General features: G+C 35.6%; 1 protein-coding gene across 1 annotated transcript in view; it reads right to left on the bottom strand.

The window, feature by feature from the left end:
• The window catches only part of LOC136029863 (B-cell receptor CD22-like), a 252212-nt gene that overhangs the window by 124194 nt on the left and 101818 nt on the right, over positions 1-26200 (bottom strand). Inside the window, exon 6 of the mRNA XM_065708320.1 lies at positions 17556-17707. Within this exon, the coding sequence (XP_065564392.1) occupies positions 17556-17707 (152 nt within the window). The remainder of the gene's footprint in view (positions 1-17555; positions 17708-26200) is intronic.

Here is a 26200-nt window from a genome sequence, read left to right as displayed (position 1 = left end):
TGAAGTCTAATTTGCAGCCACTTTTTGCCCGTTATAACTTTGATAACCTAGCCATTTCCAAAGACACTATACCTTCAAAAATAGCAATACCTTCGGAATTTTAATGTTACTGTATATTTTAGCTTATTTTTGCTGATTTTTCACCCACCAATTAAATGCCAATTAAATAGAATTTTTCTTTCTATTGCAAAATTAAATTCTCGTTTTTGCCAAGGATTTTAGGGTATATGTGGTTGTAAACTTTTACACATAAACAATTCAAATAATCAGATTTCTTTTAGATGTCCTTGGTATTTTAGGGACCGTTTACATTGAGATGCTAAAAACTTTGGAATTAAGGTTATTTTATAATCTCGTTTTAGTATAAGCTTAGACTAAGATTTTACCATTTGTATTCAAAAATTTTAATGTGTAAACCAGTTCATGCAGTGCTGTTTCATCATAATTTCAGGGATCGTACCGGCAAAGGTTTTGAAAAATTAATCGATTCGGTAGGTCCAATTTCATCAGAATGAGCATTCTCACAAATTACTTTTCAAATTTAGACACCAAAACTTTTTCAATGTCAGTCATGATCTTCCAATCTGAGTTTAAAGCTCCAGCTTTGTTTGTTTTTGGTTTTCCTATGTGCTTTGGTTTTCCTTTGTATCAAACCACGATATTTCTCATTTTCATTTTTTTCGTTTAAGATTTTCAGAGAGTATTTTAGCATTATTGATTTCAGTTCTTTTAAATATTTCTCTTTTTCTAGGGGCTATACAAGTTTAAAAACCTTTTGTTTTATTCAAGCGAAGAAACAATCAGCTAATTCTTCAAAAACCAGATTTACCGAATATGTCATTCATTAAAAAAAAGAAAGAAAAGAAGGAAAGTGTAGGATTAAGATTCTTATTGCAGCAACTTGACAATCAATACTTGTCCTTTTTTAAATACTTTTGCATAACAGTAGTAGTGGGAGCCCTATGGATTCAATCAGGGCCCTATCCCTTCGAATCTCGGTCCCAGCATTTTTTTCAGTTTCCTTGGCAGAGATTTTTCAAGATGCTGGTATTATTGATTATGTACACGTCGGTGTTACGTAATACTTTAGGGGGGTTTTTCTTCGATATTCGTTTTTTCAAGGTTGTTACGTAACTTTTTACCTATGTAAATTTATTGAGGATGACGTAATCTCGTGTGACATGTTTTACTAGAGCTCAAGGCTCCCAAATCAAGTGGGGAGCCCCGGATGTAACTGCGGATGAGGTGTTGCGCACACTCAGGTGTTACGTATTACTTCAGGAGATTTTTTCTTCAGGGTGTTTTTTCTTTTACATTTCTTCTTCTTTGAGATTTAGATAATTTCTTAAGCCAGTTTGGCCTGCCATAATGTAAAATAAAGGGAACGATCAAAAATAAGGTTTTTAAGGCCAACCGAGAAAACCATATAAACAAACTAAGCGAATATTTCGAGAGGACAACCACCTCTCTTCTTCAGCTCTAAACAAAATAATATATTCAAGGAAAGTGCCGAAGAAATATTCAACAAAACAAACGCGGACAGTACTTGTGAAAACAAAACAACGAGAAAACAAAAATTTAAAAGATGAACAAAATTTAATGAAAGCCAAAAATTAGAAGAATTAAAACCAAATACCTAATAAAAATAAAGCGAGCTCTTCACAAATATCCACGATTTGCATCGTGTCGATGGCAGTTCAAAGTTTTGAACTACCATCGACGGGGACTAGCAAACAACTAAGAAACAAAAGAAAACATTCATTCGCTCAATAAAAACGAACCAGCAACTAAACAAGTTGGAGAATGGACAAGTTCTGATTGGATAATTGCATGCCTTGCAGACACCTTTTGAGACCTAAAGGGTTGTTGACACGTTTGATTATATGTTTGGGAAGGTGGTTCAAGGTCTATTTCAAGGATTACTAAAGAATAGGCGTCTCTTTTAAGCAAACTGAAATATGACTCATTTATTCCTATGTCGCCAGAATCTCTGCTCAAAGCTAGATCTAGATGTTGGTGTTTAAAAATTTAAACAGCTTCCTTGTAGAGCTGGACAACACCTTTGTCAGATAAAATTAACCAAGCTTGACTAAATAAAACAATATGTTTCGAGTGATCAAAGATGTGTTTTGCAAGGGGAGAGCATTTTCTGTTTTTTCCGCTTTTTAAGGGTGTGATTAATTGATGTAGAGTGCTAAGTTAATATATGCGTATGCCGTTGGTTAGTTCCTCCGGTGTACCAAAGCCTTCACGAGCACGGAATTCTGTAGACATCAGAGTTTTCACTTTTGGGATAGGGTCTTTACCTTGATAAATTTGGGAACTGATAGTTTTACTGAGTCTATAATATGTCTAAGTGTTATTTTTACTTAGAATTTGGAAATGCGTTTTTAAACCCCTTTTACGTAAGGGAGACCAAGGTAAATCGAATTTTCCCTTTGATTTGTTTTAACTGTGTCACTATTTGATAACTTTTTAGTACATTTTCGATTAAAGGATCTATTAAACTAATTTGATAACCATCCCCAAATAAATATCCTTAAGGTGGTTAAGCCCTTAATCGAGGAAATGTTTTAGGCTTGTTTAGTTGCTGGTTTGTTTTGTTTCGAACCAGCAACTCTCTTGTTGCATGGAACATTTTTCGTCATAGAAGCATATTTACTTGGTATTTTTCTATAGAGTTGTTGCAAAAATTGGAAATCAGTTTTGAGTTACTTTTTTTAAATCTTCATTGAGACTGCCATTTAAACCAGGGAAACACCTCTCTGATAGCTGAATCATAGAAACCGCGTTTTTCTTGGAATTTTCTATATAGTTGTTGCAAAAAATGGAATTCATTGTAAAAAGTCCTCATAAGAGCTACTTTTTGTGCTTCTCCTGGAGACCATCCTTTTAAATCAGACTAAACCTCTCCGATTGCACGGAACATTATTAAATCATAAAAACTTGTTTTTCTCGGTATTTTCTATACATTTGTTGCGAAAAATTGGAATTTAGTGTGAAAAGTGCTCTTAAGAGCTACTTTAACTTGTCATTGTTTTAACTTGTCACGGAGAGAGCCTTATAAGCCAGGATTAGACCTCTCTTGTTACATAAAACAAAGTTGAATCGTAGAAACTTGTAATTCTTTGTATTTTCTATAGAGATATTGAAAAAAATGGAGCTCAGTGCAAAATTCCTCTTAAGAGCTACTTTTTATGAACTTTTCATGGAAACAACCTTTTAATCAACCAGGACTAGCTTTTTATGATTTCCTGGAACATATTTTAATCATAGAAACTCGTTTTTCTTGTTATTTTCTATAGAGTTATTGCAAAAAAATGGAATTTAATGTGAAAAGTCCCCTTAAGAGCTACTTTTTTTTAATACATCGAGACAGCCTTTTAAACCATGACTAAACCTCTCTGAGTGCATGGAACATAGTTGAATCATAGAGAGGTGTTTTTCTTGGTATTTTTTATGGTGTCATATTAAAAAACGGGAAGTCAGTGTGAAAAGTCCTCTTAAGAGCAACTTTTTTTAACTTTTCAAGGAGAAAGTCTTTTAAATCAGGACTAAACCCTCCCCTAATTGCGGGAAAAATCAAGACGAACCCGAAGAAATCAAGAGACCAGTATGTAGAAATCCTGAACAATAACGAGAAATCATGACCAATACTAAAAAATCCATAAGAATTCACCAAAATCAAGACCTTCCAATAAAAACAAGTCCAATCTCTAAAACCAATACAAATCTGAAGAAATCAAGGGAGCAACATGTAGAAATCCAGAACAGTTCCTAGAATTCATGACAAATCCCTAGATATCCAGCCAAATTCTAATAATTAAGATTAAACCGTAAAAAACAAGGCTAGCCTCTAGAAATCAAGACCAATCTGAAGAAATTGAGAAACCAATGCTTAGAAATCCAGAACATCCCTATAATTGACGATCAATTCCTAGAAATCAAGAAGATTTCATAATAATCAAGACCAGCCCGTAGAAATTAAGGCCAACCCTTAAAAATCAAGTTCAATCCGAAGAAATCGAGACACCAAACCATGGAAATCATTACCAAACTGTAGAAATCAAGGTCATTTATTAGAAATCAAGACTAATCCGAAACAATCATGGCCAATCCGTAAAAATCGAGACAAATTCATAAAAATCAAGGCCAGTACATAAAAATCAACAAAATTTACAAAAGTCAAGACTAGTTCGGGAAAATCAGGAGATCAATATGTAGAAATCCAGAATGATCCCTGGATATCACGATCAATTCGTAGAAATCCAGACAAATTCATAAAAATTATGACCAATCCGTAGAAACCAAGGCCAAAATCAAAAAACCAAGACCAACCCGAAGAAATCAAGGGAACCAATATGTAGAAATCAAGAAAATCCAATGAAATCATGATCAATCTTTATAAATCCAGATTAATTCATAAGAATACAGACCAACCCGTAGAAATCAAGGTCAACCTCTAAAAATCCAGATCAATCTATAAAAATCAAGAGACCAGTATGGAGGAATCTAAAAGAATCCCTAGAAATTATGACCAATCCCTAGAAATCCAGAAGAATTCATAAATATCAAGACCATTCCGTAGAAATCAAGACCAAAGTGTAGAAATCAAGGACAATCCCTAGAAATCCAGACAAATCCTTGAAAATAAAGCCAAACACGAAGAAATCAAGATTAATTCTTAAAAATCAAGACCAACCCGAAAAATTCAAAGAAATCCATAGAAATCAATTTAAATCTGTAGAAATCAACACCACTCAACAGAAATCAAGACCAATCCTTAAAATTAAAGACCAAGGATTCAGACAAATCATCCCATAGAAAACAAGACCAATCTCTAAAAATGGAGACCAATCCGTAGAAACTAAGGCCAGTCTCTACAAATTGAGATCTGTAGAAATCGATACCAAATCGTCGGATTCAATGAAATCTGTATAAATTAAAATCAGTCGGTAGAAATAGCCTCACTCCACAGAAATCATAACCAATTCGTAAAATTAAATACCAAGAAATTCAGAGCAATGGGTAGAAATCCAGACGAATTCATAAAAATCAGCCTAATCAATAGAAATCTAGTCCAGTCTTTAAAAATCAAAACTAATTCAAAGAGATCAAAGGAAAAAATTGTAAAAGTCGAGAAAAATCCATAGAAATCACGGCCAATCCGTAGAAATCATGACTAATCCGTAATAATCCAGACCAGTCCCTAGAAGTCAAGACCAATCTGTAAAAATCAAGACCATACTGTAGAAATCAAGATCAGCCCGTAGAAATTCTGCACCAAGAACAGCAAAAATGAAACAAGATTTGAATCGGTTTTATGTGTAAAAGTAAAAAGAACTATGAAAATGAAAGGGGATCTTAATCGATTTGATCTGTAAAAGAACCAAGAAGGGTCAAAATGAAACGGGATTTCAATAGATTTGACGGATAAAAACATCAAGAACAGAGTCAAAGAAATTAGATTTAGTTATTTTGACCTCTAAGTGTACCAACAAAAGAAACAATGAAATGAGTATTTGAATCAATTTGATTAGTTAAAGTTCTAACAACAATGAAAATGAAATGAGAAGTGAAACAGATTTATTATTAAAAAATAGCACAAAAACGAAATTAAAGAGTTATCTGAATTGATTTAATCAGTAAAGGTACGAAGAACCATGAAAATGAAAGGCGTTCTAATAAGTTTAACTTGTGAAAGAGTTAAGAACAGACAAACTAAATGAGACTTTAATTAATTGACCAGTACCATCAACAGAGACAATAAAATGAGTATCTGAATCAAATTGACCAGTAATAGTACCACCTACCTAAGCATGGGTAAATACAACCAACCTTTAATTAACCTAGGTACTTGCAGCCAACCTGCAAGACCCTGGGTACCTGCGACCGACTTACAGGTTCCCCGAAAACCTGCAGCTAACATACAGCTGGATTCAGATGCCTGCTTACTTGCAGCGGTCCAGAAGATGGTACTTTTAATGGTCAAGTTGATTCACATATTTATTTCATTGCCTCTATTATTGGTACTTTTATTGGTCAATTGATTCAGGTCTTGTTTCATTGTCTCTAATATCGATGCTTTTACAGGTTAACTGATTACAAGCCTCTTTTGTTTTCATGGTTCTTGGTACTTTTACTGATCAAATCGATTCAAATCACTATTTAATTTCGTTCTTCTTATTATTTTTAACAATAAATCTGTTTCGCCCCTCATTTCATTTTCATTGTTGTTGGACCCTTCATTTGGACCCTTTCATTTTCACTCTTCTTGCTACTTTTAATGACCAATCTGTTTTCGTCCCTATTTCATTTTAACTGTTCTTGGTATTTTAACTGATCGAATTGATTCAAATACTCATTTTATTGTCAGTGTTGTTGATACTTTTAATTGTCAAAACATTTAACTCTCGTTTAGTTGACTCTGTTCTTTGCATTTGAACGGTCACGCCTATTCAAGTCCCGTTCCAGTTACACTGTTTTTAGTATATAACATCTACGGATAGGTCTTGATTTCTACGTACTGGTCTTGATTCCTACAGATTGGTCTTAATTTATACGGATCAGTGTTGGTTACTAGGGACTGGTCTGGATTTTTACGGATTAGCCATGACTTCTACGCATAGACCATGATTTCTAGAGATTTTTCTGGCATTTTTACAAATTTGTCCTTTGATCTCTTCGAATGAGTCTTGATTCTTTATTTGATTGATTCTTTACAGTCTTGATTCTTGATTCTTTTAATTCATGTGGATATCTTTGAATTTTACAGTTTTGACTTGATTTTTAGAGGTTAGCCACGATTTCTACGGGTTTGTCTTGATTTTTGGATTTCTAAAATCAAGTCTCAAAATCTCCATTTGGATTTCTAGGGATTGGTCGTAATTACTAGGGATTGTTCAAGAATTCTAAATAACGGCATCTTGATTTATTCGGATTAGTCTTGATTTTTAGAGGCGGATCTTGATTTCTACGGGATGGTCATGACTTTTATGAATTCTTCTGGATTTCTCTGGGATTGGTCATGATTTCTAGGGACTATTCTGGATTTCTATGAATTCATCTCTCGATTTCTTCGGAAAGGTCGTAATTTTAGAGGTTGGTCTTGATTTCTACTGGTTGGTCTTGGTTTTTAAGAACTTGTCTGGATTTCTAGGGATTGGTCATGATTTCTAGGGATTGTTCTGGATTTCTATATATTGGTTTCTTGATTTCTTAAGATTGATCTTGATTTTTAGAGGTTGATCCTGATTTCTACCAGTAGGTCTTGATTTTTATGAATTAGTCTGGATTTCTACGGATTTGACAAGATTTCGAGCTACGGTTCCCGATTTCCACATATTGGTCTCTTGATTTCTTCGCATTGGTCTTGATTTTTAGATGCGACCAGGGGAAGGTTAAGTCCTAGTTTAAAAGACTTTCTCCATGAAAAGTTCAAAAAAGTAGCTCTGAAAAGGACTTTTTAAACTGAATTCCTGGTTTTGCAACAACTCTATCGGAAGTACACAGAAAAAAACCACTTTGTATGATTCAGACATGTTCCACGCAATCAGAAAGGTCTAGTTCTGGTTTAAAAGGCTGTCTCTACGAAAATTAAAAAAAAATTAGCCTTTAAGAAGACTTATCGCACTGAATTCCAATTTTTTACAACAGCTCTATAGAAAATACAAAGAACAATACGCTTTTTTATTCAAATTTATTCCATACAATTAGGAAAGGCTAGTCCAGGTTTAAAAAGGGCTGTCTCTGTGAAAGGTTCAAAATGTAACTCTTCGGAGGACTTTTCACACTCAATCTCAATTTTTTCAACAACTCCATAGTAAATACCATGGAAATACATTCCTATGGTTCAAGTGTGTTTCATGCAATCAGAGAGGTCTCATCCTGGTTTAGACTAAGGCGTGTCTCCATAAAAAGTTCAAAAATTGTGTCGAATTTTCGCACTGAATTCCGATTTTTTGCAACAGCTCTATAGGAAATACCAAAAAATATGCTTCTATGATTCAAGTATGTTCCATGCGATCAGAAAGCTCTAATCCTAGTTTAAAAAGGTTTTTCTCTACGAGAGATTTTCGTAACTATCCCTTAAAAGGACTTTTAACTCTGGATTCCATTTTTTGCAAGCCAAGCAAACAGAAATTATAATAAATAAACGAGGTAAACTCAAAACCAGCCAAAATTAACATGGGTAGGGCTCAAATCCTATGCCCTCCCATTGCCTCCACATGAAGGATCATGGGCTCACTTTCCGAATCTCTCACTAGCACGTAATTTATTGACATTGGGGGGGGGGTGTCTTGGAGCTGTAGATATGGCCCCTCCAAAGGTTGGTCCATCACCAGAATGGGGCAGCAGAGAAAATAATACTAACTAAAAAATGGACAAACTATAGAATTACTTCACATGCACTGTGCCCCCTTCAAACTACCTCTCATAACCTATCCCCTTTCAGTGGACCCACAAATAGGCAAAAAATGGATTTGATTGTTAACATCAGTGAAGTGAAAAACCTGGGGGCTAACATGATTGGCTTGAAAAAAAGTTCAGTGAATTCAAAGCATGGTTTTTATCAAGAAAACGTCGGAAAATGCTTTAGGAATAGTAATGTGGGCCAAACGGAGCCATGAGCCGGCTACTGAGTGCCAAACACCGGGAATTGTCAAAAAATAATACAAACCAAAAAAGAACAAAATATGGAATAATTTCGAAAGTTACCTCTAAATAACCCATCCCCCCTCATCAGATCCTGATTTATGGATCAAAAGCTGTTTTTTCATGTAGTACTATATTTTTGATGTCGTGGGTATACTTACAGTTAATTTATCAGCATTTATGTAGAAAATCTCGATTGAAATACATCAAGGTGGAAAATAATCTTTCGTAGCCTTATAATGAAAGTAAAACAGTTCAAAATAGGGATGATACCTTTTTATTGACAGTGAAACATAAAATTATTTAACTGGATATTTCGAACACATATACAGTGTTCATCATCAGCAGTTTTACTGCTGATGATGAACACTGTATATGTGTTCGAAATATCCAGTTAAATAATTTTATATTTCACTGTCAATAAAAAGGTATCATCCCTATTTTGAACTGTTTTACTTTCGTCATGGAAAGGCAGTGTGGTCTTCGAAGTTGTCTTAGCCTTATAATATTGATTTCGGTACCCTAAGAAAAAAGTTTTTTAACTAGGTTTTTAAATTTATTTATTAATAAAACCTATATGTACAATAAGAGTCTTAGTCTTCATCTTTAGATTTTTTCTTCCTTTGTAGGTGACCAGTCTTCAAAATATTTCACTGTGGCATTTAAGGTTACTTGTAGCCTATATATTTTTGTAGTCATTAAGTCTATCACAGCCTACATAAGAGTTCAATATACGTACCATTTAAAACAGATTTATTTGAAACCTGAAGAATGTCTCTTTCTATAGTGTATTTTCTTACGTTGCAAAGCGGAAGCAAACCACTTTTATTCCAGTCGATCACAGCCTATATAATAGTTCAACATGTGTGCCACTTAAAATAGAATTATTTGAAACCTGAAAACGGCTCTTTTTATAGTATATTATCTCACCTACAAAGAAAAAGCAAACTGCTTTTATTTCTTTCCAATCACAGCCTAAATTAAAGCCTTTTATGAGTACTACTTAAAACAGAATTATTTGAAATCTGAGAAATGTCCCTCTTTACAGTATATTTTATTACGTGCAAGGTGGAAGCAAACCACTTTTATTTCACTCAATCAAAGCCTATATAAAAGTTTAATTATGCGTACCAATCAAAAACATTGTTGGTTGCTAGCGCAGGCTAGCTGGAATTGCTTGCTAGGGGTTTGCATAGGTAAACAATTAAACACTATATAATATCAGACGGCTTACACTCGGAAATCAATGCGTTGCTTAGAATTTATTTCCTGGGGCATGATATCATCAATTGCTTTTTGGCTCTGTTGCCTAAGGCACCATTCTATTAGGGAAATCTCTGGTCTTACGTTCGATTCCTACACTGGACAAAAATCTTTGATGATGGATTATAAAGATTCCCTGAATTAAAACATAAGGGGACTGCTTTGACGAGACCTCTCAAGGGAGAACACCTTGAAGAATACAATATCTCGAAGAAAATGTCTTGAAGAAAAAAATATCCCGAAACAAAAAAAAATCTTTTAAAAAAGGCAGGAATAAAAAAAGGGTTCTTTAATGCCAAACGAGAATACTAAATAAAGAAACTATATCTTGAAGAAAAAGCAATCACGAAGAAAATGTCTTAAAGAAAAATAATATTGAAAAAAGATATCTCAAAGAAAATAAGACATCTAGAAGGAAAAGTATTTCCTGATGTAATACTTAACACCCTTGTGTGCGCAATACGTCATCACTTTGTGGATGACGTACACAAGTGGGGAGCCCCCAGTTACAACTGGGGACTCCCCACCTTTTTGCGGGGCATGAACTCTTGCACGAAGTTACGTCATCGTCAATCGATTAACATAGGTAAAAATTACGAAACACCCTGGAAAAAAATAAATCTTGAAGAAAAACACCCTCAAAGGTATTGTGTAACACCCACGAGTACCTAATCAGTAATACCGGCGTCTTGAAGAAACTTGTCCAAATCTATATATATATATAAATAAGTTGTCTGTCTGTGTGTCTGTCTGTGGATCAGGTGACGTCATGTTTCTGTGTTGACTGACGTCATGAAATTAGTTGTCGTCATTTTTGCTTTGACGGTGACGTCATTCAAGATATTTAAGACATATGTTCACGTAGAAATCTATTAATGTTTAAGTTTACAATGACTGATGAACTTACCATGGCAAAAGCCGATGAAGATGCTCAAAGAGTCTATGCCAAAAAACTTGCTGCTGATAGAGAAAGTCAGAAAAGAAAGCGTGCCAAGGAACTACCAGAGCAACGCGAAAGCAGACTTGCTGCTAAAAGAGAAAGTGAAAAAAGAAGGCGTGCCGAGGAATCAAAAGAACAGCAAGGAAACAGGCTTGAGGCTGATAGAGAAAGAAAGAACAGAAAGCGTGCCGAGGAATCAAAAGAACAGCAATGAAACAGGCTTGAGGCTGATAGAGAAAGAAAGAACAGAAAGCGTGCCGAGGAACTACCAGAGCAACGCGGAAGCAGACTTGCTGCTAAAAGAGAAAGTGAAAAAAGAAGGCGTGCCGAGGAATTACAAGAACAGCAAGAAATCAGGCTTGCTGCTGATAGAGAAAGTAAGAAAAGAAAGCGTGCCGAGGAATCACAAGAACAGCAAGAAATCAGGCTTGCTGCTGATAGAGAAAGTAAGAAAAGAAAGCGTGCCGAGGAATCAGAGCAACCTGAAAGTTATCGCCTGGCATTCAGGTACAACCCAGTCGATGATTATAGCTTGAGTAGATGTGTTCAAATCGGGACAATGTCTAAAATTTGTCCCTATTGCAAGGCCTTGAAATTCAATGGTGAAACAATGGGAATGTGTTGCGCCTCAGGAAAAGTTAAACTTCCTCTATTGGCTGCACCACCAGAGCCATTGAAGACTTTTCTTACTGGAACTACGTCAGAATCTAAGCGTTTTTTGTCAAAAATCAGAAAATACAACTCATGTTTCCAAATGACGTCGTTTGGAGCCCAAATCGAAAATCCAGATCAATTTATGTCTACTTTCAAAGTAAAAGGGCAAATTTATCATAGAGCAGGGTCCCTTCTACCATTCTCAGGCGAGAATCATAAATTTTTACAATTGTACTTCATCAGTGATAGAAATTCTGAATTGAATGCACGTTGCGAAATTTCTCCCAACGTTGAAAGGACAATCGTTTCCCAATTGCAACATCTTTTCCACGAAAATAATAATTTAGTGCGTCTGTTCAAAACAGCCATCGATTTGGTGCCTACTGATACGCATAAAATTGTTATTTCCGCTGACAAAACGCCTCCTGGCCAACATGTGCGTAGATACAATGCTCCAACTATCGACGAAGTGGCAATCGTTATGGTCGGTGATCAGTTTTTACCTCGAGATATTATTCTTCAAAAGCGAAACGCTCAGTTGTTAAGAATTGCTGAAACTCATCGATGCTACGATGCCCTACAATATCCTATCATTTTTTGGGATGGAGCCGACGGCTATCACTTAAATATTAAATTGATGAATCCAGCCACTAACAAAGAAATGAATAAGAAATGCAGTGCAATGCATTATTATTCCTATAGACTAATGATTCGGCAGGATGAAGAAAATTATATTTTAAAATGCCGTGAATTGTTTCACCAATTCGTCGTTGATATGTATGCTAAAATTGAATCAGAACGTTTGCTATATATCCGCTTGAATCAGACCAAGCTCCGCTCTGAACAATACATTCATTTGCGAGATGCAGTTATAAATGACGGTAATACCACAAACGTTGGAAGATTAACAATTTTACCTTCGTCATATGCTGGCAGTCCCCGTCATATGCATGAATATGCTCAAGATGCTATTGCGTATGTTCGTCTCTATGGTCGTCCAGATTTATTTATTACATTTACATGTAATCAATCTTGGGACGAGATACTACAGCTTTTACTTCAAGGACAATCGGCGGTTCATAGGCATGACATTACGGCCCGTGTCTTCCGGCAAAAGTTGAAATCACTGATAAACTACATTGTAAAACTTGAAGTGTTTGGGTCAGTGCGATGCTGGATGTACTCAGTGGAATGGCAAAAACGAGGTTTGCCACACGCACATATACTAATCTGGCTACATAAAAAAATTACTTCGAACGAAATTGATGATGTGATTTCCGCTGAAATACCTGATAAAAATGTCGATAAGGGGTTACATGATATTATTGTAAAAAATATGATACATGGACCTTGCGGTGCACTGAACGAAAATTCACCATGCATGGCCAAAGGAAGGTGCACAAAGCAATATCCTCGACTTTTAGTATCAAACACAATTACTGACAATGATGATTACCCACAATATAGAAGAAGATCTACTGAAGATGGCGGTAAAACAGCAATAATAAAGAAGCGTAACGGTACCACCATCGAAGTAGATAACCAGTGGGTTGTTGCATATTCCCCATTATTATCAAAAACATTTAATGCACACATAAACGTTGAATACTGTAACTCCGTAAAGGCAATCAAATACATATGTAAATACGTCAACAAAGGCAGTGACATGGCAGTTTTTGGCTTGCAGCCCGAAATCAAAGATTTCGATGAAATCGTAGAATATCAGGCTGGAAGATACATAAGCAGTAATGAAGCTGTTTGGCGAATTCTTTCATTTCCGACACATGAACGTAGTCCAGCTGTTGTTCACTTAGCGGTACATTTACAGAATGGTCAACGTGTTTATTTCACGGAAACCAACGTGCAACAAAGAGTCCTGAATCCACCGGATACAACATTAACAGCTTTTTTTTCGCTTTGCAAAAATGATTCTTTTGCAAAAAAACTGCTGTATACTGAAGTGCCTTCGTATTACACGTGGAATACTAAAAATAAAGTATTTGAACGTCGAAAACAGGGTAAGTCAGTCGACGGCCAACCTACCATCTTCAAAGATACCACGATAGGAAGACTCTACACCGTTCACCCCAATCAACATGAATGCTTCTTTCTACGCCTGCTTTTGGTGAATGTACCCGGTCCGACATCCTTTGAGTATTTGAGGACTGTAAATGGTACTATACATGACACTTACCGTAGTGCATGCCAAGCTCTGAATTTATTGGAGAATGACCAACACTGGGATAACTGCATCAATGACGCGTGCGAAACGTCAACCCCAAGTCAAATTCGTGCATTGTTTGGCATCATTTTAACAACTTGCTCTCCATCAGCTCCTACAGAGTTATGGGAAAAATATAAGTCAAAAATGTCCGAAAATATACTCCATCGAAAACAGCTAGAGGCGTCAGATATGACTTTTGATTTTACATCAGAAATTTATAACTACACTTTAGTTGTTATAGAAGATTTGTGCGTACGTATGGCAAACATACCTCTTCAGGATTTGGGAATGCCTTCACCTAACCGTATCGCTGCTGTTTCGACATGTGTAGAATTGGATCGTGAACAAAGTTACAGTACGAGTGATCTATTGTCGTATGTAAAAAATAACATTTCCAAGTTAACGTCGGAACAAAAAGACATTTAAGATACGATAATGCATTGTGTCGACAACAACGTTGGAGAAATTTTCTTTTTGGATGCGCCAGGAGGTACTGGTAAAACGTTTGTGATAAAACTGATTCTGGTATCAATTCAATCAAAAAATGATATAGCGTTGGCAATTGCGTCGTCCGGAATAGCCGCAACATTGCTGCCTGGTGGAAGAACTGCTCATTCCGCTTTGAAATTGCCTCTGAACTTGCATTCTACAGAAACTCCCACGTGCAATATTTCCAAATCATCTGGGATGGGTAAAGTATTGCAGCAATGCAAACTTATTATTTGGGATGAGTGCACAATGGCACACAAAAAATCACTCGAGGCTCTGGATCAATGCTTGAAAGATTTGCGAGGGAAGTCGAAACCCTTTGGCAGCACATTAATATTGCTTGCGGGAGATTTCAGGCAAACATTACCTATAATACCTAGATCAACTCCTGCAGACGAAATGAATGCTTGCCTGAAAAATTCTAATTTATGGGCACACGTAAAAACATTAAAATTAACTACAAATATGCGTGTCCGATTGCAAAACGATGACTCTGGTCAAACATTTTCAGATCAATTGCTGGCAATGGGAAACGGAAAGCTCCCAGTAGACTCAATTTCAGGATGTATACAACTACCTGCTGATTTCTGTAATTTAGTGACGTCCAAAAATGCATTGATTGAAAAAGTATTTCCGAATATTCTAAAAAATTATAAAAATAATAAATGGCTAAGTGAAAGAGCGATTCTCGCACCCAAAAATATAGACGTCCACGAAATCAACAATATTGTTTTGACCAAGATTCGAGACCAGGCAGTCCTTTACAAGTCAGTCGACACAGTTTTGGAACCAAATGAAGCGGTTAATTATCCATCTGAATTTTTAAATTCCATAGATCTTTCAGGGTTTCCACCACACGTGCTACAACTAAAAATAGGCGTACCAATAATACTTTTAAGAAATATAAACCCACCAAAGCTTTGCAATGGCACTCGACTTGCCGTAAAAAAAAAAAAAAATGGAAAACCTAATAGAGGCCACAATCTTGACAGGGCCTTTTGAGGGTGAGGCTGTTCTAATTCCTCGCATTCCCATGATTCCAACGGATCTGCCTTTTCAATTTAAAAGATTGCAATTCCCAATTCGATTAGCATTTGCAATCACCATTAACAAAGCTCAAGGTCAATCATTAGAAAAATGTGGTATAGATCTTAATACTGATTGTTTTTCCCATGGACAATTGTACGTTGCATGTTCGAGGGTCGGTAAACCTGACAATCTATTTATATGTAGCGACAATTGGACAGCGAAGAATGTTGTATATTCGCAAGTTTTACGCAGTTAATTTGTATTTTGGAACCAAATGAAGCGGTTAATTATCCATCTGAATTTTTAAATTCCATAGATCCTTCAGGGTTTCCAGCACACGTGCTACAACTAAAAATAGGCGTACCAATAATACTTTTAAGAAATATCAACCCACCAAAGCTTTGCAATGGCACGCGACTTGCCGTAAAAAAACAATGGAAAACCTAATAGAGGCCACAATCTTGACAGGGCCTTATGAGGGTGAGGCTGTTCTTATTCCTCGCATTCCTATGATTCCAACAGATCTGCCTTTTTAATTTAAAAGATTGCAAGTCCCAATTTGATTAGCATTTGCGATCACCATTAACAAAGCTCAAGGTCAATCATTAGAAAAATGTGGTATAGATCTTAACACTGATTATTTTTCCCATGGACAATTGTACGTTGCATGTTCGAGGGTCGGTAAACCTGACAATCTATTTATATGTAGCGACAATTGGACAGTGAAGAATGTTGTATATTCTCAAGTTTTACGCAGTTAATTTGTATTTGGAACCAAATGAAGCGGTTAATTATCCATCTGAATTTTTAAATTCCATAGATCCTTCAGGGTTTCCAGCAAACGTGCTACAGCTAAAAATAGGCGTACCAATAATACTTTTAAGAAATATCAACCCACCAAAGCTTTGCAATGGCACGCGACTTGCCGTAAAAAAACAATGGAAAACAAAATAGAGGCCACAATCTTGACAGGGCCTTATGAGGGTGAGGCTGTTCTTATTCCTCGCATTCCCATGATTCCAACGGATCTGCTTTTTCAATTTAAAAGATTGCAATTCCCAATTCGATTAGCATTTGCAACCACCATCAACAAAGCTCAAGGGCAATCACTAGAAAAATGCGGTATAGATCTTAATACAGATTGCTTTACCAATGTACAATTGTATGTTGCATCTTTGAGGGTCGGTAAACCTGACAATCTATTTATACGCACAGACAATGGGACAGCGAAGACTGTTGTATATTCACAAGTTTTACGTAGTTAATTTGTATTGTATCTATCTATCTATCTATCTATATAAAAACGAGTTGTGTGTATGCATGTTTGTTTGTTTGTAAAAAGAGCGTTTGCATATGACGTCATTATTAGTACATACGGCTTTGTATATGGACAGACAATGGGAAAGCCAAGAATGTTGTATATTCGCAATTTTTACGTAGTTTGAAACACATATATAAATCTATCTATATTCACAGGTGGGACACAGGGACACAACTACAATGGCGCGTAACTAATATGGCGCGTAACGACTTACGCGCGCGGGGGGGGGGGGGCTTGTAAGCTTATAAAAGTGACAGGATCATTATCGGGATTGGAAGGGATAGGGCCATGATTGAATCCACAGAGCCCCCACTACTCTAGCTTCGTCTGCTTAGGAGACAAATCTTTGAAAGATGAGATCTTCAAACCTTCATTGAAACAAATAGTCGTCTAAAGGTATGGCCTTTATTATAATCATATATAAATAGGTTGTGGTTATTGGCTATTTGGGATCGTCGAAGGTGCGGTGGTGGGGTGGAGTTTCACAAGCATAGTCTTAGCATAAGATATAAATCGGTATGCTAAGAACAAATTTAAAACAATAATTTTGTGTCCTAAATTAAGGACTAAAACTCTATCTCCCAACACACTATAAAATGAAAATTGCACTAAAAAAGCTTGCTTTGTCATAATCATCCAATGCTTTCAGTTTCAATCTTTAAATTGAAGGCTCTTCCCAGCAATATACATTTTTTTATACTTTTTGTGGCATTTGGAAATTCAAGCTTTTTTTTCACAAAGTTTGTCTTACAATAGTTTATGGCTTGCATCAGCTTAATAATTAGGCCTACATCGTTAAAATGCGTCAATATGCGTTTGGGCATAAGGATCAGGGAATTTACTACACAAAATTTTGTTTATCCTGACAAATTGCCTAGAGAGTGGGATATCCCAGACCAATCTTAGAAGGGAAATTCCCCTACTTCGCTCTCTGTATATGTATTTACTCAGAATATCAGTAACAGCTAGATTTTGCATACCTTCTCAATGACATTTTTCAGCTGTTCCTCTCCTTTCCACCACGTTATTGTGGATGGTGGGTTGGAGCCAGAAGACTGACAGACAAACTCGTACTCCTTTCCTGCTGAAAGTGGCTTCCCGCTTGTCAAAATCTTGGTTGAAGCTGGTGGCACTAGAACAAACAAAAGAAACATTGCTAGTAGAAGCGGCTATCCTTATTAACTTTTAACGAATATTGCAAAGTTACATCAATTATGGTAGAAATTAGCAGCCGAAGACAGACACATAATCAGGTGGGGAGAGAAGCAAGGAGTGGGGGCCTGGACACTTCAAATTGCACTTCGTGATGAATATGAAACGAATCTGTTTTTGTTTGTTTTTTTTACAAATGTGGCATCTTCTCGAACATGCCCCATCCCACTGACAAAAACTTTTACGTATATATAGGCTATATATATATATATATATATATATATATATATATATATATATATATATATATATATATATATATCATGAAAAGAGAAATCACCAATGCAACAGCACAAACACAAAAAAAAGAGAGACAGAAGGAGAAAAGGAAGACTGTTTTCCTAAATTAGTGATTAATATAGACCTGCACTTGAATGAGGCCTTAACCCTACTCATCCATACAATCACATAGGTCAAACAGCATAGCCACACACAATCAACCATAAAGAATAATCCATGGACAGGCAGTCATGTCGTCAATAAGTATAAGTCGTCATTTACCAAACAATAGAAAAAATAATATAGACAAATAATTCAGAGGCAACACCCAACATAAGGGCTCATCAGGAGAATACACTGACCTATATAGGGTTTCGCCACTCTAAATTCTCTACCCAGCACAGTGTTGTGGCTACCACAGAATATCCATGGCATCCCCGCGTCAGGTATCACCCCCAATATATAGGCCTATGAAAGAAAAAAAAACAGCAAATGTAAAACAACCAAGTAAAACCAAAACAAGCTTATCCTGTTAATATATCCCTCCCTTTAGCAACAATAGGTAAACTAAATATTATAAATTTTACCAAATCAAAAATATTAACACATTGCAAAAAACCTGAATGAACTAAACAATTATAGAATTCATCTTTACCATGTGGCTAATTTTTAAGAAAATCCGCTCAAATCCGCTCAAATTTTAAGAAAATATATATATATATATATATATATATATATATATACAGGGCTAATGCAAGAAATCGTAACCCTTGTTGCCTGGTTAATCCAAAAATGAACAAGACCAGCATGTCATTGATGTAGGTGGGAAACCAATACAATATCGCCCATAGCCCAAGTTTTGTTAAAATAGTCACTCCATTGCCTTATAAAATTTGTCTGAAAAAGGGAGGTCCATGAGCCTTTGACCCATATCTTAATTTAATTTGATAGTTAAAAAGGCGATAGGTCTAACCTGTGAATTTCAGAGGACACAGTAAAACTGAAAAACAAAGTTTGATATTTTCGATCGTTCTTAACAAGTTGTTGTTTAGACTAAATGTTTAGTTTGGTCCCTATAAAGCAACAAAAGATTTCTAAGAATCAGCAACAATTGACATTTGTGCAAATGAGAAAAGGAGATAAAACACATTTCAAACAAAATTTATCAAGTATATTGTAAACCAAACAAAACAACTTTATTGGTAAGACAAGCAAGGGCGTAATTTTCCATGGGGAGGGGGCAACTGACCCCACCCATGAGAGCCCAGTCCCCTAGACCCCACCCTGCCCTCAGACCCCAGTTTGCCCCTCCAGCAGAACATTTCTTCAAAAATGCAGTTAAAACTAAGATAAGTCTGCATAATTCAAGTATTTACAGAACCAACTCAGTTTTCATCAGTATATCCATGGACCCTGGTTCCCCCAGACCCTAGTCAGTAAGCCCCGGTTCCCTATCAGTATATACATTTATGGTACTATATGGCTAAATTTCAGTATTCACTGTCATATTCACTTGACTTGATAAAATTAGCTCCAACTTTGTCCCCCCCCCAGAATTTGGACGAAATTAAGCCATTGTCGACCAATCAGACGACGGATCGGGCTGTAAATCAAAATGTGACAAAATTACAAACATAAAACTTTTTGAACCAGCCATAGAAACAGCCTTTGTCATATGGCGAAACTGTAAATTTTACTGCTGTAGCATAAAACTTGTTCAAAATTTTAGTGGCAATTTTGATTACAAAAGGTTATACTGCGTAAATCAAGGGTTTGGCTGGCTTTAGATTGTCTTCATACATTCTGATGTTTTGAATCATGAAGTATCAGTTTTTGTTGGAAGTAATTACTTTATAATACATGTCATGTGAAATAAGGCTTTGAAGAATAAATTTTCTTGAACCTGTTGGACTAAAGATGTCATATTCCTTTTTTTAGAAGTGCCAATTACTCTTTGACGACATTAATTGGAAAAAAAATTTCCGAAAAAGAGTTTTTTTTAAAACGTAAAGGAGTTAGACTTAGATCAGAAGAAATAGAAACCTACAGTAAAAACTAACTCAAAATGACCAGAAATTACTATTAAATAATAAAAGAAACCCAAAACGAACTGAAATCAAATGAACAATCATAGCGACAACACACACAACAGGTACTAACATAAATGAATTGATCAGTCTTAACACAATTAAAGCTTAAATTGAATATACAAATCAAGCTTTAAAACGATGAAAATTTTTTGTTGTTGAAGCATAAATAAAACCCGAAACAAACAGAATCCGCATCAATGACTTTTCAGCTTTCTGTGGTATCCAACAATATTAGTGGAAGTAAAGACAAAGACTTTTTCACTGATGAATTATGCAGGCAGTGCGATCTAGTTTGTTTGCAAGAGAATTTTTTGACTTCAGCTAACCTTAATTTTCTGCGTCGAATTCCAATCCACATAGCATTTTTTACCTCTGCCAGGGTGACTGGTGACCATCCATCAGGGGTCTGGCAGGTATCTTTAAACGTGGTACATATTTCCCCATCCATATCCTTTATCATCATGATGAATTCTTCTTAGCAGTCTCCATTGAATCAACTATTCTGATCAAGTAATATTTTCCGCTTAATTACGATCTTAGCGAAGGCTTGTGCTTCTCTGAGAACATTCATTAAACGCTTAGTGTCTCGATCTCTAAATTGCATAGTGATAGGTGATCTTAGTACAAATATCAATACCGACTGTGTTAGAAAGGATTATGTTCTTGATTGTCTACCGCTATACCGCAGCATTCCTAAATCTCTACGCTTCACCTATATCCATTACTCTGGAAGTACTGCTGACATTGACCACGTTGTGTGCTCTTTATCTATATATTCTTCGATTGTAACTGTCCGTGATGATGATCTTGATTTTGACCACCTATCACTATCTGTGATTTTTTTGCTTCCCTATATTACAACAGATTTGAGATTAAAAAACCAAAATGGTTTTCGAAGTATAATTGGAAAAAGAGCAAATATATCACTATACATATCAACGCTTACATCCCTTCTATCTCTTATACGTGTACCTTATCATTTATTGCAGCTTAAATATGTCGGATCTGACAGAGTCTCTGAGTTAAATTCGTATTGTAAAGAAATAGTATCTTGTCTGAAAGAAGCTGAATGTAGAGCTGTCCTGTTAGAACGTATCAGTATTGGTACTCAAAATCAATCTGGTCAGCAGATCCAAATTTAAAGACTGTGAAAAACAAAGCTAAATTCTGGCTTCAAGTTTGGAACGATTGTCGCCACCCACGATCAGGTGTTTTGTAACAAAGAACTAAAGCGGATTACAAGAAGTGACTTAGGTCAGTAAGGTATCGTGGCATGAATTTTCTGTGAGTAAACGTGAATGGCGTAAAGTGAATACTTCTGAAAAACTGGAAAATAATTATTCTTGTAGTAAATAATTTCAGAAAAACAATTTGTGAAGTTGCTGATGGTGTCCTAGGGAAGAGTGTTAAGACTGCAACTAGGAATATTAGTGAAAAAGCTTTAGGTTTAATAGAGAGTAGAAGGGGTTTGTATAAGAATTATCTGAGTGATAGGTCGTATGAAAACAAAAGGAATGTAAAGAAAGTGGAGAAAGCATTAAAATATGAACTAAGGAGATGTGAAGTGGAGGCGATGGATAAAATTGCTGAGGATCTGGAAGATGCGGCTAGACGACATAATAGTAAAATATTATACTGGCATGTTAATAAATTGAAAGGGAGTAGCCAATCCGGACTAGTCCCAGTTTAAGATAGAAGGCCACAATTAGTGATAAGGAAAAAGTTACAGAAAGATGGGTGTAACATTTTGAGAATATGCTAAACCGAGATACAGTTGCAGGAAAAGATATAGATGAAAATGAAAAAGTTTGTGATACCTTGGATGTGAAGGAAGATTTGTTTAGTGAGGAAGAATTAGCGACAGTACTAAAAGGATTTAAAAATAATAAGGCCCCAGGTGGTGATAGTATGATTAATGAGTTTCTTAAATATGGTGGCTCTGAGGTTAGGAATAAGCTACTGAAGATTATGAACATGATTTTTGAAAAAGGGGAAGTACCCAATGATTTTAGGAAAACCTTAATTAAACCACTGTATAAGAAAGGTGACAAGAGTGAGTGTCGTAATTATCGAGGCATTAGTCTGGTCTCTGTAGGTAGCAAATTACTGAGTAATATGATACTTTTTAGATTGATACATGCTGCAGACAAAGTTTTAAGGGAAGAACAATGCGGTTTTAGAAAAGGTAGAGGATGTGTCGGCCATTTTTTCACTCTTAGGCTAATAATTGAGAAGTCCCTTCGTTGTCAAACATCTTTGGTCCTTAGTTTTATCGATTATGAGCAAGCTTTCGATTCTGTTGATAGAACAACGTTAACAAAGGTCTTATCGTTATATGGTATACCAGAAAAATACATTAAAGTGATTTGCGCTATGTACGAGAATAATACTGCTGCGGTTAAGGTAGGAAATGAGGTTAGCAACTGGTTTTGTATTAAATCAGGAGTTAAACAGGGTTGTGCTCTATCCCCCTTTATATGGATCATTTTGATGGACTTCGTCTTAAGAAGCACAGGAAAGGCAATTGGAGACCATGGAATCAAATGGGGAGGAAGAACGCTCCTGGACTTAGATTATGCTGATGATTTAAGCATATTAGATTAAAGTGTGAGCAAAATCAATGAATTTTTAGAGGTTTTACGAGTTCAGGGTGCTAAAATAGGCTTGAAAATTCATGTTAAGAAGACTAAGTCACTAAGGCTAGGAATAAGTGAAGATGAACAGTTGACATTAGGTAACGAAAAGATTGATTAGGTTGGGAGCTTCAGTTACCTTGGTAGTATTATTAGTAAAGATGGTGGGAGCAGTGAAGATGTTAAAAGTAGAATAGCTAAAGCTCAGGGTGTTTTTTCACAGTTAAAAAAAGTTTGGAAGAATAGAAAGATAAGTCTACAAACCTAGATTAGAATACTGGAAGCTACAGTGATGACAGTGGTCAAATATGGCTCTGAAGCATGGGCACTCCGAAAAGCAGATGAAAATTTACTAGATGTTTTCCAGAGAAATTGCCTACGGATTGTTCTGGGTACCCGACTGACTGACCGTATTTCAAACAGTAGGTTGTACGAAAAGTGTGGTTCAATCCCGCTTTCTTGGGCTATAATGAAAGAAAGGTTGAGATGGCTAGGCCACGTTCTACGGATGAAGGATGACAGATTACCGAAGAGTGTCCTTTTTGGCCAACCGTCTGGGGCTACACGGAAAGCAGGTCGTCCTTGTCTGGGTTGGGAGGGTGTCATAAATAAAGATTTAAATGAAATGGGAACTTCCTGGGAGGGTGTAAAGAGGGAGGCTTTAAATAGATTAGGTTGGAGGAGGAGCGTGCGTAGCTGTGTTGGCCTCTGGTGGCTTGGTGATGCAGTGAGTTATTAGTAGTAGCAGTAGTAGTAGTAGTAATGCCATACCACCATCTATCTGGCAGAAGAATTATTCTCCTATTTTTTGGTTGTTAACTATTCTATACATGCCGCATATTCTCGTCTCATTGCACCTTTTTTTCTATCCGTATTTCACAGCGACATGCAGTTTCCATTACATATTCTTCTATATGTAGTGGTATTAAGAATTTAAAATCTGATTCTATTGATATAGACGGGATCTAAAGTTCATCTTTCGCAAAAGTTTCCCTGCACTTGTTTTTCATTTACAGTTACTTTTTCTTTTACAATTCATTTTTTCTTTTACAGTTACAGTCTTATTTTCAGTTCTTTTTTAGATTTGTAAATGCACATCTAGTACACTTTCTAAAAGTTGTATTTCTGGTGTGCTTGCGAAAAAATCCTCTACATATATTTCTGATTTTTCAGATGTTTCTTACCTTGCTTATGCTGACGATTTGCTCAGAATTAGTCAGACTAGGACTGGTCTCTGCAAAATGGTATCTTCTGTTTCCAATTTTTTTCTGAGATTGGCCTTTCGTTGAATGAAGAGAAGTGCGAGCTTTTTATCTTTTGGTTCGACTTCTTAATCTCCTCTTAATTGCGGCACTTTCTCTATTCCTTCTGTTGATTCTTTGCGGTGGTTGGGCTTTTTGTCAGCGCACTGTTTACGAATACAATCAAAAAGAATACAATTTGGATATGGAAAAACTGTTCCCAATCGAGGGAAATATAATAGATGGGAGCTGGCATAACTCGACTCTACATATTGCGATCAATCTGTCCTTTATACGACAGGAATTTACCCCATCCTGAGAAAAACTGATTTAAAAAGAATTCGGAGTAGTTATTTCAGGTATTATAAGTATCTCCTTTTCATTCCTCCCTGGACAAGCAACTGGATTCTAACTGGTAAATATGTGTACCTTATATGACGTTAAAGTTTCAAAACCTACACAGGAAGCTCTCAGGTACTACTCTTGATGGGTTTTCTCCACATAATCATCTTATAAAATTTTTTCTATAGTTATCTTTCGTTTTATGTATTTCTTTTTCTTTTTTTGTGAATTTCATGTCTTGTGTGTATTTAATGCTGATTTTTTTTTTTCTTCTCTATAGTTCGTTATTTTGTGTGTGTGTGTGTTTATTTTATTTTTTGTGCTTCTTTAATTTAAAAATCTTCTTTAGTCATTATTTTTCATTTTTTGCTATGTTTTTTGCTTTTTTGTGCATTTAATTGTGTTTACTCCACATGTTAATACTTTCATAGTGTTTTTGTGGGTAAGAAATAATTTATTATTATTGTTATTAAATAAACAATCCTAGTTTTTATTATTTGATATTTGAACTATTTTAATAAAATGGCTATCTCAATTTTTTATTGGATGGGTTGAGGGAAAAGGACGGGGGGGGGGGGGGTGGCTTTTGCCCTTCAATCTTTTTTTACTCCAAAAAAGTGAACTAGAACTTACAATTTAAAATCAAATGAACCCCCTCCGAAGTCTATACGAGCATCCCTTCCCTATAAAGCGCGATTGGAAAAAAAAATAATAAATAATAAAATATTTCAATCGTATGGCCTATACTATAGGCAACGGTATAGCGTTGCCTCTGATAAAAGGATAGAAATTTGGCTAAATGCTTGTTCCAGATAAATAAAAATTTGAATTAAGTTTCATGCAAATAAGTTTACAATAGATCTTGGTTTACGCTCTAGCATAGCTTTAATAAAGAGCATTATGTCACCCCACATGCTGCATGCTTTGTTTTTTCTTCTTGACCTCACCATATTGGATAGTGGATTGTAAAAAATAAGCAAGGATTCATTCAATAGTAATATAACTAGTGTCCTTTCTAAGTGATCGAAAGAGATGAGACGGCATTCAAAAGTTTTTGCTGATACCTTAACGGCCCCACGTACCATGGTGTGATAATTACCATTTAATCAAATTACAAATAAACTTCTGAAATATCCTTCCCAGGGCTACATGACAGTTATATTGTATTAAATGTAGAAGTATATTCAGATAACCAAAATAGGCGATCAGTAAATGAGCCAAGAGTAAAAATATCTAACTTGTTGAAGAGCTTCTCAGCACATAATAGACATCATGAGTCTACTGATAAAATTGTCAAAAAGTTACTGTTCTAATTGTACAAAAATAGAATTCTTTTGCTTTTAAAACAATAGAACATGAACTATGAAATACTCCCTGCATGCCAAATGGTAGTTTTTTTTGTTTTTTTTTTTTTTTTGTTTTTTTTTGTTGTTTTTTTTTAAATTCACTATCAACAGAGTTTCTACGTCAAAATTTCAGATTAAATAGAATTTAGAACAATTGTATTAGTTTATATTATTGCATAAAAACACATATAATATCGCTGCTTTCTAAAAGTTTTGTGTTAAGATTGGAATTGGCAGTCATTCCCTCTTAGATTGCCCTGTTTCAAACAGTTCGTGGTAACGAACTGTAGTGAGGAGCGACCCGGCTCAATAGTAACCAAAACTCTAAAAAATGGAATTTTGATACCAATAGCTATTTCAAAAGAATCGCATTTTAATGCTGGTTTTAAATATATAAGTTTCGTCAAGTTTAGTCTTACCCATCAAAAGTTACGAGCCTGAGAAAATTTGCGTTATTTTAGAAAATAGGGGGAAACACCCCCTAAAAGTCATAGAATCTTAACGTAAATCACACCATCAGATTCAGCGTATCAGAGAACCCT

The sequence above is a fragment of the Artemia franciscana genome, chromosome 8, assembly GCF_032884065.1.
Source record: "Artemia franciscana chromosome 8, ASM3288406v1, whole genome shotgun sequence".
NCBI lineage: Eukaryota > Metazoa > Arthropoda > Branchiopoda > Anostraca > Artemiidae > Artemia > Artemia franciscana.
Note: the sequence above shows the minus strand (reverse complement) of the source record. Positions and strands in the feature narration are given on the sequence as shown.